The sequence below is a fragment of the Anolis sagrei genome, chromosome 1 (genome assembly GCF_037176765.1).
Source record: "Anolis sagrei isolate rAnoSag1 chromosome 1, rAnoSag1.mat, whole genome shotgun sequence".
Taxonomy (NCBI): domain Eukaryota; kingdom Metazoa; phylum Chordata; class Lepidosauria; order Squamata; family Dactyloidae; genus Anolis; species Anolis sagrei.
Genome location: NC_090021.1, coordinates 102727133 through 102742699, shown reverse-complemented (window position 1 = coordinate 102742699; position 15567 = coordinate 102727133). Strand labels below are relative to the sequence as shown.

Here is a 15567-nt window from a genome sequence, read left to right as displayed (position 1 = left end):
TTTAACAAAGGGGGGGAATAAAAAAGAATTAGTATAAGCAAAGTGATTTTTCTAATTAAACAAATAAATAAAATGACAAATAACACTGTACAGTGCTCTAAAAGAAAATAATAATAATATTATAATAATGAAGGGAGGAGAAGGAGAAGTGAGTGGCTCCAATGTCAATGGGACAATGAATCCACTCCGAGTTTTAATCTGAACTTTAAACAAGCTATCCAAGGTACTGAATCTTATTCTACAAATAGGTGCAGCATCTTCAAATAGCCTTTAAAGTTCATTGTACAACTAAGAGTAAACTGACCACCCATAGGCATTGCAGCTGTCCACTTCCCCCAAGGGAGGGAGGAATGATTTGAGTTTTCTGAAGCTATCTTTGGTCCTAAATGTGGGAAAACACATTATGTAGCACTGAAAAACATGTTCGTCTTTGTGATGCTCTGTAAGGAAAATAGAAAAATATAGTGCATTTTCAATGTATTCAGAGCTCACTGCACAGAAATGTGTGTACAAAACAAGACAGTATAAATAAAATGTACAAGTTTTACAAAGGAACATTTACAGGTTATCTCTTCTTTTTTGTGTGGATGACCACATTATCTAACAAGACTTAATTTATATGACTGATCCCTGGGATCTTTCTCTATGAAAACCAACGGGAGCAGCCCTGTTCTCTTTGGAAGTACAGTTGTTCACTGCTGGGGCAGCTCACGATTTTCACGATATTTTTGACAGCATTAATCACCTGTTTCGTATATATATTCCTGCAACACACTTTGTTATTGCTTATGGTAATTTTACATTTCACTCAACCCAAGTACGCATATATTAAATTAAAACTGGCATTTTTTTTCAAAAAAAAAAAAGAGTTCTCTCACTCAACAGCTATCTTTCAGTCAGACTTTTAAAAGAAAAGTATGTGTCTAGAGCAGCTTGTAAAAAAAAAACCCTTGAAATTTTGAACTGCCACTTCTCTTACACTCTACAGTTCTTATAGAAAATCCAAAGGCACCATCTGATAGGGATATCTCCTGTACAAGCCCCATAGCTGTTGTTTTACCTTTCATTCATATCAACAGCACTTGCACAGGAAGAGTGCAATCGAGAGAGAGTTGGGTGCACTTGGGCTTCATGAAACTACCAGAATTTCATAGCACAGTTGTTCTCAAATCACACTGATATCCATAAACCTTAAGTGTGTCTGACTTTCTCTGTCTCAGTTGAATGTTACCTGAAAATAGCAATCCAGAGAAAGTTAAATTAGCCTCAGATGGTACTCCTGCCACTAACCAACATTAATGACAGTAAGGCTCCAGTTCAGGTAGAAGGAAATCACCTTCCAATGGCAAATGACCTCATATAAAACTGGGTACAGAAAGTATTGAACACCGTCATTTCCTTTAAGAAAAGGAAAGGCAAATAGTGGCCACTGATTGCAAGCCCAAGGAGGTTGCATCACTGAATGCTGATAATACAAACATATCTGTACAAGGGAGGGAGATCATATATGAGGTCATGTGCATACTCACTCTTCTACCAGAGAATTGTATCATATGAACTGAGAGTTACACTGAAATCAGTGAAAATGATATGTTCCTTCCAACTCAAGTGAGGTGTTCTACTGTTCTCTTGATTACACTCCCAGATCTTTTATCTTTACAGGAGGGACTACATTCAACTTAATCTCATATTTATCCATTCCCATTATTTCTCCTAGACCTTCTAATGTGGATTATTGAAAAGAAAAATACATGACAAAACCACACACCAATCTACCTCCAATGTGCTCTGATTAAAAGGCTAGGCAACACTACAGTACTGTACCTGTGGTTGTTGTTTTTTGATACACCTACAATCAATCATTCAGTGAAAGGGTTGAAACAAATTTAAAGTTGCAGATGTACAGCTTTCATTTGACCCAGGCAACCTACTCAAGTCATCTTTCAAGCCATTCCTTTAAAAGTGCCTAGGATTTCTTATTGCTAGGTTCTCCATTTTATTCATTTCCTGTTTAATGAGTGAGTTTGTGATAAGTCATACAAAATTATTCTCAAAAATATCAGAATTCTTGGCAATGTCTTTTTTTCCTGATTTTCTGTCAATTAACAAACCACATCAGTGTGGTGTGGAATTAACAGAAAAAAGATTTCATAAAGAAAACCCTGTCCTAATCCCACTTCACCCCACCCAGTAGCTAGCCTGATACACATTTCTCAGTTACACTTTTGTGTCTGTAGAAATCCATACAATCTTTCAAAATCCCCAGTGTAATAATGTGTCATATGCTTAGCACTAAGAAGGTCCAAAGATATAAATGTCACACTAAAAGAAGGTCTATATGAAGAAGTAACACAATTGATTTCTTAAAAATAAAAAGAGCTTGAAATCAAAGGCTTAAGGAAAATATCTTGTTGACTTCAACAATAATAGCATGATTTATATCTGACAAATATATTCTTTCTTTCATTTTAAAATCCTCTATGTACACTTTTAAAAAGTCCATTAGATAAAAAGAGGTTAGAGAGTTCAAGGTGTTCGTAGGTGTTTCAGGTAGTACTTTGTTTATTGTCACTGCTTTCGTTGCCGCCATCGGTGGATCCATTTTCCCTTTTTAAGTAACTTTCTGGTGGCACTTAGGAGTTCAAGTCTGTAGGTGCTTCTTGTGAGCCCTCTGATGTCTGCAGGAAGGACCCAGGAAACCATGTGTCTTCCAACAGCACTTCATGTAGACAGAAGGCTGGCACTGTCCTCTCAAGTCTGTCCCCTCCCTCATAGGGGAGAAATGTCTATCACACTTGGATGCCAGTGCCATGCAAATGTAACATTTGTGCTCTCATAGTCTGAATGCTGCTCATGATCTTCTTTTGATGGCCGACCAATGTGATGCCTAGGCTCATAATATCACTAGAGAAAGGCAAGATAAAAGGTTCAAAATTAAGCATCTACTGGATATGTATTTTAAGTATAACAAAAATATTAACAAAATCCATATAACATAACTTTGTACATATGCATATGTATGCACACCCAACAATAGTATGTCTGATTTTTTGGTGTCTACATTTGGATTCAAGAGGTTTACAGGTAGTAGATACCACAATGAACAAAAATGAACACATTATTTGCAATTGTTACTATCTTTTCTGAGCATAATAGACATTTTCCAAATGGATCATCAAATTCCGCAAAGGATATTGACCCTGAGCGGCAATTGTGGGAAGAGGGAAGATACTACTGATTATTGTCTGAGAGTGCAACAGCACTGCACCGGATTACTCACAAGTTAGGTCTCTCTGATTTCAGCGAGGTTTGTTTTTATAGAACCACAGCCTGGAATACTCAATATAACAAGAGGAGATCAGCTTGATCTGGACCTTCCATGTAGTATTTGTGACAGAACTGAGCTCAGTCTCAAAAAAACAAACAGTTTCCTTACCTGACTATCCAGATAATGATTATAGCAATACCCAGTTTCAGGATATTTCAAATTCTGGCATGTTTGCCAGGGAATAAGGAATGAGTATTGAATAGATCTGGGATGTGTGTTGCTTTTTCTTTTTTAAACATAATTAATTAATGCTAAGAGGTGTTATATTATTAGGAATTTTAAAGATTGCTCAACTATATCTACCTTTCCATGCAAAAAAAAAGTGCCAGTGGTAGAGGCAATGTGGAGTTGTGCCAGAAGAGATGACAATTTTCTTTTATTATGCCGATGCTAACATTGCTAACATCTCAGAGTTGGGGAAAGTGGCAGTGGGAGCCACAGCTGAAATAATTATGGGAACTGGCCAAAGTCAAGTATCTTGATTAATGGAATAATTTTCCATTAAGGTGAACGCATCATTTGAAGGAATGTCTAATGTTCAAGTATAGTTTTTCTAAACAGTGGAGATAAGGATGGGATCATTAGCATGTTTTAACTATTACTCTTCTATTGCCATTGCTTTCAGCTACTGTGACTTCCACTAAAGTTACACATTCTTGAAACAACTGTAAAATCACAAGTATACCACTATAAAGCAAACAGCATAATCAGCACACTTTTCACTTACTCAATAGTCATCCTGGCTACTGTTTCAAGATTATTATACCCTGCTGCTGAAAAATTATCCTTGTATCTTTCCATCTTGATAGCTTGCAACCATTCTCCAACTGAGCAAAATGTTGTGAAATCAGGTGTGTTCTGGTCCAGAAGAGGGCTGATTGGTCTAGATTAGGAGGAAAAAAGCACAGGTATTTTTATTGTCGAGTGTACCAATAACAACTTCTCTAATGTCAGCTATATTTCCTTTTTTAGGCTATCATTCTTAAAAAAAAAACACCAATGATCAAACAGCATTTTTTTAAAAAAAATCTCCACACATTTTGGATAACATAATCTGTGTCATTAAGGAAATATAGTCCCCCTTTTCTTTATAAATGTCTAGGCAGAGCTAATCTTCACACCTGTCAAACAAATTCTTGATAGCTATGATTTTGTCATGTGTACAAGATACTTTGACAACTAACAATATTTAACATGTGGAATTGCCCCCCCCCTCTGTGTGTGTCTATATATATATATATATATATATATATATATATAGTTGTTGTTTTTCATTCGTTCAGTTGCTTCCGACTCTTTGAGACCTCATGGACCAGCCCACGCCAGAACTTCCTGTCGGCCGTCACCACCCCCAGCTCCTTGAAGGTCAAGCCAGTCCCTTCAAGGATGCCATCTTGTCCTTGGTCGGCCCCTCTTCCTTTTTCCTTCCATATTCCCCAGCATCATTGTCTTCTCTAAGCTTTCCTGTCTCCTCATGATGTGGCCAAAGTACTTCATCTTTGTCTCTAATATTTTTCCCTCCAATGAGCAGTTGGGCTTTATTTTCTAAAGTATGGACTGGTTGGATCTTCTCGCAGTCCAAGGCACTCTCATTTATTTATTTATTTATTTGATACACTTGTATACCGCTAATATCTCAGCCTGTGCGGCGACTCATTGCGGTTTACAACTTGTTAAAATACAATAGTCACTTAAAAATATAAAATAAGATATCAAAATACAAGACATAAAACATACATAGTATGAACATACTTAGTATCGGGCCACCAATACAAGTCGAAAACATCTCATAGTTAAAATCGTAATTCAGTTCGTTATCCTTGGTTGCAAGTCCATGGTCAAAATAACCTTACATCGGAAATTAGTTAAAAACTTGCTCGAACATCCAAGTTTTTAGATTTTTCCGAAATGCCATTAGCGAGGTGGCTGATCTTAGTTCAATAGGGAGGGCATTCCAAAGCCGGGGGGCCACCACAGAAAAGGCCCTATCTCTCGTTCCCGCGAGCCGCACCTGTGAAGCAGGCGGGATGGAGAGAAGGGCTCCTCCTGAAGATCTTAGGGTCCTGGTGGGCTGATAGGCCGAGATACGTTCGGATAGGTATGTAGGGCCAGAACCGTTTAGGGCTTTAAAGGTCAAAACCAGCACTTTGAATTGGGCTCGGTAGCTGATCGGTAGCCAATGGAGCTGGTACAGCAGAGGAGTTGTGTGCTCCCTGCGCCCTGCTCCTGTTAATACCATGGCTGCCGCCCGTTGGACTAGTTGAAGCTTCCTTCAACTAGTCCTTCCTTCCTCTCAGAACTTTCCTCCAACACCACAGTTCAAAAGCATTTATCTTCCTTCACTTAGACGTCCCTATGGTCCAGCTCTCACATCCATAGGTGACTATGGGGAATACCATTGCTTTAACTATGCATTCTTGGTTGCCAGTGTGATGTCTCTACTCTTCACTATTTCATCGAGATTGGTTATTGTTCTCCTCCCAAGAACTAGGCGTCTTCTGATTTCCTGCCAGCAGTCTGCGTCTGCAATAATCTTTGCACCTAGAAATACAAAGTCTGTCACTGCCTCCACATTTTCTCCCTCTATTTGCCAGTTATCAATCAGTCTGGGTGCCATAATCTTGGTTTTTTTAATGTTTAACTGCAACCCAGCTTTTGCGCTTTCTTCTTTCACCTTGATTAGAAGGCTCCTCAGCTCCTCCTCACTTTCAGTCATCAAAGTGGTGTCATCTGCATATCTAAGGTTGTTAATCTTTCTTCCAGCAATTTTCGCCCCAGCCTTGCATTTGTCAAGCCCTGCACATCACATGATGTGTTCTGCATACAAGTTGAATAGGTTGGGTGAGAGTATACGACCCTGCCGTAGGTCTTTCCCAATCTTGAACCAGTCTGTTGTTCCATGGTCAGTTCTTACTATTGCTATTTGGTCCTTATACAGATTCCTCAGGAGAGAGACAAGGTGATTTGGTATGCCCATACCACCAAGAACTTGCCACAATTTATTATGATCCACACAGTCAAAGGCTTTAGAATAGTCAATAAAACAGAAATAGATGTTTTTCTGAAACTCCCTGCCTTTCTCCATTAACCAGCGGATATTGGCAATTTGGCCTCTCATTCCTCTGCCTTTTCTAAACCCAGCTTGTACATCTGGCAACTCTCGCTCCATGTATTGCTGGAGTCTTTCTTGCAGGATCTTGGGTATCACCTTACTAGCATGAGAAATAAGTGCCACTGTACAAAAGTTTGAGCAGTCTTTAGCATTTCCCTTTTTTGGTATGGGGATTTAAGTTGATTTTTTCCAGTCTGATGGCCATTCTTGTGATTTCCATATTTGCTGGCATATGGCATGCACCACCTTGACAGCATCATCTTTCAAGATTTTAAACAGTATGAGGAAAAGAAAATATATCACAGTTTATAAGTATACTGTACACATTAAAACTTTTGACTGGAATTATCGATACAGTTTTTAGCAGAAGCATTTTCTCTCTTTGGAAAAAAAATGAATAAAATGCACTGATTGTTTTTTAATTCCCTGAAGCAAACAAGAAACAATCAGTCATGTTTACCTGCTGATGTTGTGTACTTTATCAATAATTTCTATTCGGTCCTTCTACTTAAAAAAAACAACCACTCACTATAAAAGATTACTACAAATGATCATAAAACAGAAGACACTACCCTATACTGAAGCAGACCATTTGTCCTCCTTAGATCACTAGTGGTAAGACCAAAAACAGCAGTGCCCCTCCAGGGTTTCAGGCATAAAAGCAAATGGGCAATGAAATAAAACAAAATAAACAAACAACCTCCCCCCCCCCCAAAAAAAACAACACCAAAAAACAAACCCATCCCTCCAAAGATTATGGTGTTTATTTGGCATGGAGGCCAAATAAACAGAACATTTGCTGGAAAAACATCTTCACTGATTGTCCAAAAACAAAAAAAGGCAACAAAAAAGCCAATAAAATGCTCAACAGTGTGAGTGGCACAATTGAGATGCCCATCTCTCTTGTGACCATACTTTAAATCAGAGATGGGAAAAGTCCAGAATGTAGACCACATCCAGCCACTCAGGGTCATTTTTGTGACCCATAGAAGTAAAAAAAAATGCTCCACAATGCCCAAAAATGATCTCTAGGAGATGTTGATTTCCACCATGTTTGGAGTCCTAGGCTGTTTAGGACTTAAAGGCTAGCATTTTAAACTGTGACTGGGAATGAACTATAACAGATGCGATCAGGAATGGATCAGAACAATATGCTCCAATTTTTAAATTCTTCAAAACATGCTGGCAGTCCCATTTTTGTGTCAAGTTCCAAGACAGCTTTCCAGTGCAGCTTCACAAAGAAAGTAATATAATTTTCCAATTTAGAGGCAACTGGGATAGAGTTTTCACCTTTGCGAATGGTGGAACTGATATGAAATGACAAATTATGCTCTTGGGGATAACTCCTCAAATATCCAGTAGAAATGTCATATCTTAGAATGCAACAAATTGCAAACTTCCTCCTTTCTTTTGACTATAATGCCATTCAAAAGCTTGTTTCTTTCGAGGTCATCAGTATCTGCTGGTGGCAGTAGGGTGACTGAAAGTGGTGCACCATTGCTTTTTCCCTTGTATCCTCCTTTCATTTGTGTTTAATCCATAGCCCTACACCACTGCAGAAATTACACTGCTTAGCCGGTATTGCACCACCTGACATCCTCCAGGAGGTAGCAGCCAATAGTGAAAGGACCAAGGCAGTGACATCTCCAGCTCATCCCTTGTTTGGGTATCAGCCAGCATGTCAATGACTTAAATCAAGAAATCGTTTTCTTAGATCTACAGAGACACTCGCTGGAACACCTCAGCAAGCGAGAGTCCAAAAGTGACAGGCTCAACCCAGCACCTCAATCCGTGGGTGATACAAGATAAGAGACTCCCTCCTGGGCACACAGAAGACTGGGCGACTTGGAAGGCGCTGAACAGACTGTGCTCTGGCACCACGAGATGCAGAGCCAATCTTAAGAAATGGGGCTACAAAGTTGAATCCACAACATGTGAGTGCGGAGAAGAGCAAACCACAGACCACCTCAAATGCAAATGCAACCTAAGCTCTGCTACATGCACAATGGAGGACCTTCTTGCGGCAACACCAGAGGCACTCCAAGTGGCCAGATACTGGTCAAAGGACATTTAATCAACTACCATATATGCAAAATTTGTGGGTTTTTTTATCTGTTTGTTTGTTTTGTTCTGTTAGAAATGTAATACAATGGTATGGTTGCTGGTGACACGATAAATAAATAAATCCATATTAAACTGTTTTAACCTTGTGACTCTTAAATACAATTGCTAATTAATTGTTTTATTAATATTTTAAAGATACAGCTTTGACTGTTATTATAAGGTGCTTAGCATCCCAAGCTGGGAGAAAGATGGGGTATAAACTGAATAAAATAAAAAACCTCCAATCAATAGCAAAATCAGCCTGTCTTGACTAATCCAAACCAAACTGTAACCCTAGTTTAGAAATTTAACTGCTTTCCTATCATAAGATACTATAAAAGACAGATACACCTGGATAACATTCAGTTACAGATACCACCTGATTCAAAATCTCAGCAACTTACCTGCTACACGTTCCCAAAGGGGTTTTCAAGCTGTTTGGGTTCCGAATCATCTTGTCTAGAATGCCCACTATCTGTTCAAACTTTGGCCTTTCCGCACGCTCTTTCTGCCAGCAGTCTAGCATCAGCTGATGAAGGCCTGCTGGGCAGTCCATGGGTGCTGGCAAGCGATACCCTTCTTCGATTGCTTTTATAACCTAATAGGCAAAACAACATTGTTTTGAATTTTTACAGCCCATGAAAAATCAAAGAGCCAAATTAAGCCATCAAAGCTTTATGAAATGTATCTTTCAAACAGAGCCTGTTGTTTTGACATGTGCATTCATGTAGCTGTATAATATTTTAGTATTTTTTTAACCCATGCTTATTAAACAGATTATTTTGTGGTGTATGCTGAGAGAAAGGCTACATTACCTAGTCAAACCAGCAGCAGGGAACTGCAATTAAATTCACCGAGGGTGCAGCTGATAAATTGATAAATGGAGATGCTCTTTGAAGGCAACAGCATTTGTTCAAAAGCATCCCTCCCCCTTTTATATGGATTCAGGTTTCAAATGAACAAAGGATTATGCAACCATATATGCTATGCAAGAAGATTATCGGAAAATGGATCACTAACATTAAAGTACTTTTATAAAATAGCACTTTCTCATAACATATGCCCTGATAATAAGCAAAACCAGACCTGGTATAATTTGGTTGGCTGATATTTGAATAAATCAACAGAAGGAAAGGTTTTTTTTCCCCTTGACATTAAGTCTACTTGTGTCCGACCTTGAGGGGGGTGGTGGTGCTCATCTCCATTTCTAAGCTGACGAGCCGGCGTTGTCCATAGACACCTCCTAGGTCATGTGACTGCATGCAGCACCATTATCTTCCTGCCAAAGCAGTACCTATTGATCTACTCACATTTGCATGTTTTCAAACTGCTAGACTGACAGAAGCTGGGGCTAACAGCGGGAGCTCACTCCACTCCCCAGATGTGAAACACCGACCTTTCAGTCAGCAAGTTCAGCAGCTAAGTGGTTTAATGCACTGCACCACCAGGGGGGCCCTAATAGAAGGACAACCCAGCATTTAACAAGAAAAGATAGTGTATTGTAATATGCTTATGTCTGTAGGAATCCATTGGTTGACTTTTCTAGCAGAGTCCATATGGGATTTAAGACAAAGACAAAAGCAGGGAAGCAAGCAAGCACTATAAACCCCAAGAGCAGGATAAGTAAACACACTGAGAAGAAATGTTCTGATAAGAAGGGTTGACTAAAGTGTCTCAACACAGTCTGCTTGCAGAGTAGGAATTTTATTCCTACTGACACCAACAGCCTTAAAAGTATTGAAACTGCTACAGAAGAGTCCTTATTCCTAAAAGATAACACAGGATGCTCTCTTTTGCAGCAGGCTATACGAGGCAAGAATGAGGGCTTCTTCTGGGATTAGCACAAGCAAACAAAAAAAAAAAGGCTGCCATGATTAATAAAAGCTGGAGACAATAAATATTTGTGAGTGTGTGCCCGATTTCACCAGCCTAATGTGTAGAATGTGTGAAAAAATAAAATCCTGAAACGGGGTTGAAAAGAATGACTACATCTTAGCAGCCATGCTAGCAGCAGCAGTCTAAAAAAAAACAACATCTATCAAAAATTGTATTAATTCACACAGAAAAAATGACTTCAATCCTGCTATTGTTTTTATTGTAACTGCTAGAATTTCATTATTGTAACGGCTAGAATTAAACAAAATCAATACAACTACCTTTCATATAAAGGCAATGAACAAATGAAATCTAAACATAGATGCTTATTAATACAATGTTAATCCTTCACATAATTTTTTACAGGAGTTACAACTAGCGGGGGAAAGCAAATGTAAAATTCCACAATAATCTTCCAAAGTAATTATAAAAACATCATTTCACCAACTGCTGCTAATTGATTTATAGAGCCTAAAATATAGCAATGGTGAATGTATAAGAATACTTCATCCCAAATGCAAAAATAAATGGAATGAATGAGAAAAGTGCAATAAAAATGAAAATGTATCAATGTGCATATTTGTAATTGTATTTTCTCCATGTAGATAAACTTTAACATGATTGAAAACGACTTATTCCACGTTTACTGGTGATCATTTAAAAAGATATTCTATTTTTACACATACATTCTGGATAAATTAATTTGAAATTTTGCAATATTGGCTTAATATATTTAAGGGTAAAAGGAAATATATATATACAATTGACATGAAAAGCACAGTGATGAAGAGAGACATGAAGATGAACGGTGGACAAGGAAAGTACAAATATCCTGTTGTTCACTCTTTATACTATCTAGCTTTGTTTCGTAAAACATTCTACATTAAGCAGTGACCATGTCTTAATAAATATATGTAAAAGTACCTTGGGGAAACATAAATTTCTCTAACCCTTCTAGTTGAAATAATTACGACATTAAGCAGATAGCTTAAGTAAATTGCATCTTTTGTCTTATTTGTTCCATTTACTATTTTATACATATGTATTAGTGAAGACATACATTGAATATTATTTTACTTTGCCAGTACTGTCTGACTGAAAGTATATTGCTTTAGTCTAAGCCAATGTTGTGCTATACTCTCTGCTTAAGACACCAGTTACTCATGAAATCTTTATTAGGCTTATATGAACAAAACCTCTACTATTAGCAAATGCTGGAGATTATGTTAAATGGTTTATTTAATTTAAATCCTCACTAGTTAAGGAAAAGAAAATCATGTTTCAGTGTGTCTCCTTTTATAGACATATGAGGTTTTCCATTTAAGAAATTATTTTCTTGAAGCTACTGTAATTTATCTCCACAAAATAACCTAGGTAGCAATTTTCAACCCAGCTAACATGTGAATCATTTCTGTGTGTGTGTGTGTGTGTTTGCACTTTGGTGGAAAAAAATCCCCTATAAGTTAATTTTACTAGCAAGAGAGCTGCATGCAAATGTTGGCTTAGTGAGAACAGACAAAAACTATATTTAATGGATTATCTCATGCCTTGTGCTTAGTTAAAATTATTTTGCGATTTGCCTCTTTTGTTTTGCAAAACATTAGGTAAACACATGACAATTAAAGCTCTTTTTTCTCCTAGCAGGAAATAAAAGCTTTGCTTATGGGCTTATTAGAATATAACTGGTCTGTTGTTCTGCTTGTCACTGTAAGAACCTGAAGTTGCAAACAATGTCATTCGTCCTATGTCTGTTTACAGGACAAGCAAATACTTTAAGCCCAATGCAAAGCTTGAGGAAGAAGTATGAAAATATTGATTTTGTCAGAGTTGCTCCCCTTTATAATAGTTTTTCCCTTGGTCTTTTTTGAAAGATAGGTAAGCTTCGCCTTTGAGGCATCTTATATTCCTGTCAGACACCTTTTATGTTTGAATCTAGTACAGAAGGAAGGTGTCAAAAGGAATGAAGCTCTACTGAGTGTCTAGGGAATGTAAATATTTCTCTTTCTCTGCCCCAAGGACTTGTTTGCCCATATTTTGACAGTCCATGAAATCTCTGACACTGAGACCTGTCAAATATTAACAACTTTGCACTCTGCCAAACTGACTCATCATTTAGATTTTATACGGTAGACTTTCCCCCCCCCCAAAAAAAAAAATTCCACAAGCTTTCAATGTCGATCACTCAATCTTAAGGATATTTACAGAGAAATGGCATGATTTTCCCTAGTATTTATTTACAGATGCATGCTATTTCCACAAGGAAATGAAGTTTCACTTTGTAAGTATAATAACTAAATATTACAAAGTAATAGTAAAAAAAAGTGCAACCACTCTAAAGCTGAAAAGCACAAGTTACATTTAAAATTTTTTTTCCAGTAACAAGAGCTTCTTTTCCACCCTGATCAAAGCTCCAAGAAATATCCCATATGTTCTGGTCCTAAGTGTGAATTATTATTCACAAATGGCAGAGTCTAAGCAGTCACTGGTTACCAGAATGAAGTCTTTCAGTGGCATCCACATTCCACCAATAAATCTATTCAGTCAAATAATTCAAAGGCTCCCTTAAGATAACTCTAACAAACTTTTTCCTTCCTTCCTTCCTTCCTCTTTCTTTATTGCCTTCCTTCTTTCCTCCCTTCTCTTTCTTTCTTTCTTTCTTTCTTTCTTTCTTTCTTTCTTTCTTTCTTTCTTATGCACTACAAATAAGATACATGCAGTGTGCATAGGAATTTATTCATTCTTTCCCAGTTCGTTCACACAAACATTCTCCATCCATCTGCCACTGACCTGGCCCATGTGTCAAATTTTAAAATGCAATGTGGCCTGTGTCCAAAGGTTTCTTGGGGCTCCATGAGAAACTGTTCCTCCCAAAAGGGCTCTGTGACTTTAAATTTTGAGAACCCCTGTTGTAGACAATCCCCAAATCTTAACATAAAAGATCAAACTACTAACTCTGGTGATGCAGAAATCATTCTTGTCAACATTCTTGTGAAAACTTCGCATTATACTTCTACTTGAAACTCTGCAGCAAACATGGTTAGTTGTGCAAAAAAAATACACATTGCAATTGTACATTCACCTGCTCATCAGGTGTTGTATAATGCTAGCATCACACTGAATTTGACTCATTTCTGTTTGTATTTCACATCGTTACATTTTGTAACATGTTTTGTTTTCCTGTCAGAAATTTCCATGTTTAAATTATCAATTTGAATACTGTGATGATAGATCACTTATTATTGCTCCAGTCTGTTTTACTCCAATCACCAATATATAGGAGAAGAGTTCTTTCTAGTATAAAGAGAAATTTAGCACTCTAAATGTCATTACAACTACCTTGTATTCAGAATGGAACTATACTAACAGACATATTCTCACAAAATATCATATGGCTGCTGTGAGATGTTTACTATAAGCAGTCTAGCTACAGCTTTCAAGTCTTCTTCAAGTTCCCATGTAGAGGAAATTGCAGTAGAATAATGGGGAAATTACCAGTGCGCAAACCAAGGTGGCCAAGATTATCCTCCTCCAGGCCTATCAAAACTGGTCCCAGATACTCCAAGCCAAAGCCTACACTGGTTTTCCAGTGACAAAATGGATCTAGGAATACTCCCAAGGTATATGTCTGTTATTCCAGGGGAAATGAAATGTCATCCTGAGCAGGTTGCTTACTGGACCCAGAAATGATCAATCAAATGAATCTCCTTAGATTCATTTGATTGATATTCATCTCATTGGCCTCAAGAGAGCCTGGAAGATTAATAGTGTAACTTTCCCCTGAATAGGCTCTCAATCAAGGCAACAGGGTTGTTTCAATGTAACATCCTGACCTAAACCAGAATGAAAAGAGTCCAGGAAATTCTGGGGTCACCATGACACAGCTCCTCACTCCTGATAGAGATATTAATTATGGGGTTGTAGTTCTTACGCATTTCTGATTTCAAGGAGAGTCTCTTAAGAGGGCACATTGCAGCCTCCTTCAAGGCAGCAGGCAGGCACCTCTGCCAACAGAGTGAGGTATGTTCCGCCCAGTGGTCTCACCTCTGCTAAATCTGATAACCCAAGATGGAGAAGCGGACACATGGTGAGATGAACTGATTAAAACATCTTGTTCATCACTATCAGTACAGCATCGTCACTTATTTATGTTGCAGATGGATACATATGTATCCTTAAATGCTAAAGCATAACTTCTGAAGACCTCAATATGAAGAAAAGTAATTGCTATGAGATCTACACAATCCCCCAAATCCATTCCCAAGATGATTATAATTTACCTGGGGGATATGGACTTCATTGCTCACCTAACCATTGATGTACGTGCTCCCTTCTTGCTACTTAGCATATCTAATGATTGATTAAGCAAATGAGAACAAATAAGAAAGTCTCATGATGATGGCTTGCATTTTGTTTTCCTGTTGGCAATTCTACAGTGGACATCGGAAGGCACACTATGTGAGACAGAACTCATACTCAACCTATTTCACGGAAGAAAATGAGCTGTCATTCAAGGCTGCCTTTTTGTTTGTTTTGGCTATAGGGTTGATTCCCCAAATAGTTTCTGACACAGAAAAGTCACCTTCAGACAATGCTGAGACACTGAAGCAGTTTTGTGAATACAAAGTAAAAGGCTGCTTACCAAATGAAACTCAAAAAGCTCATATGGTAAACAGAGAGTTTAATATAGAAGAGTTCCTTTACAAAACCAAGATAATACTGTCAGAAAATGCTGACCTTTCAAAGTAAAAAAAAAAAAGCATGTGCCAGCTTACACATGCTACAATGGCCTACCTACTTGCCTACTGAGTACTTTTGTGTGTGCCAAAACTGCTCTGGATGGATAATTCTGCTCTGCACTCATGTACTACTATGCTCAGACACATATTAAACGATTCTGAAAGGACAAGCCTGTCTTACTCTAAAATATGGTTAGTCTCTACAAGGAATAAGTGAAAGGGTTCGTCACAGGGGACTTCCATAAAGAACACAGAACTCATAGATGTTCTTGCAAGAGCTAGTTTGGGTGTCATGAAAACATCCCCTCATTCCGCACCTGTGTAAACAAGCCTAGGGCCAAGATCAAGGGTGTGAGGATGACTAAATGTTTTCATTTTAGTCTCTTATTTTGGAAGAAAAAAAGACAAGCTGA

General features: G+C 37.9%; 1 protein-coding gene across 3 annotated transcripts in view; it reads right to left on the bottom strand.

Moving 5' to 3' along the window:
• Nucleotides 1-859: 859 nt before the first annotated feature.
• Nucleotides 860-15567, bottom strand: part of EPHA7 (EPH receptor A7) — a 201667-nt gene continuing 186959 nt past the window's right edge. For all 3 annotated transcript variants that reach the window (XM_060753046.2, XM_060753047.2, XM_060753048.2), the window contains exons 15-17: nucleotides 8948-9141; nucleotides 4056-4211; nucleotides 860-2904 (exon numbers count right to left, since the gene is read on the bottom strand). In XM_060753046.2, the coding sequence (XP_060609029.1) occupies nucleotides 2790-2904; nucleotides 4056-4211; nucleotides 8948-9141 (465 nt within the window). In that variant the 3' untranslated portion in view covers nucleotides 860-2789. The remainder of the gene's footprint in view (nucleotides 2905-4055; nucleotides 4212-8947; nucleotides 9142-15567) is intronic.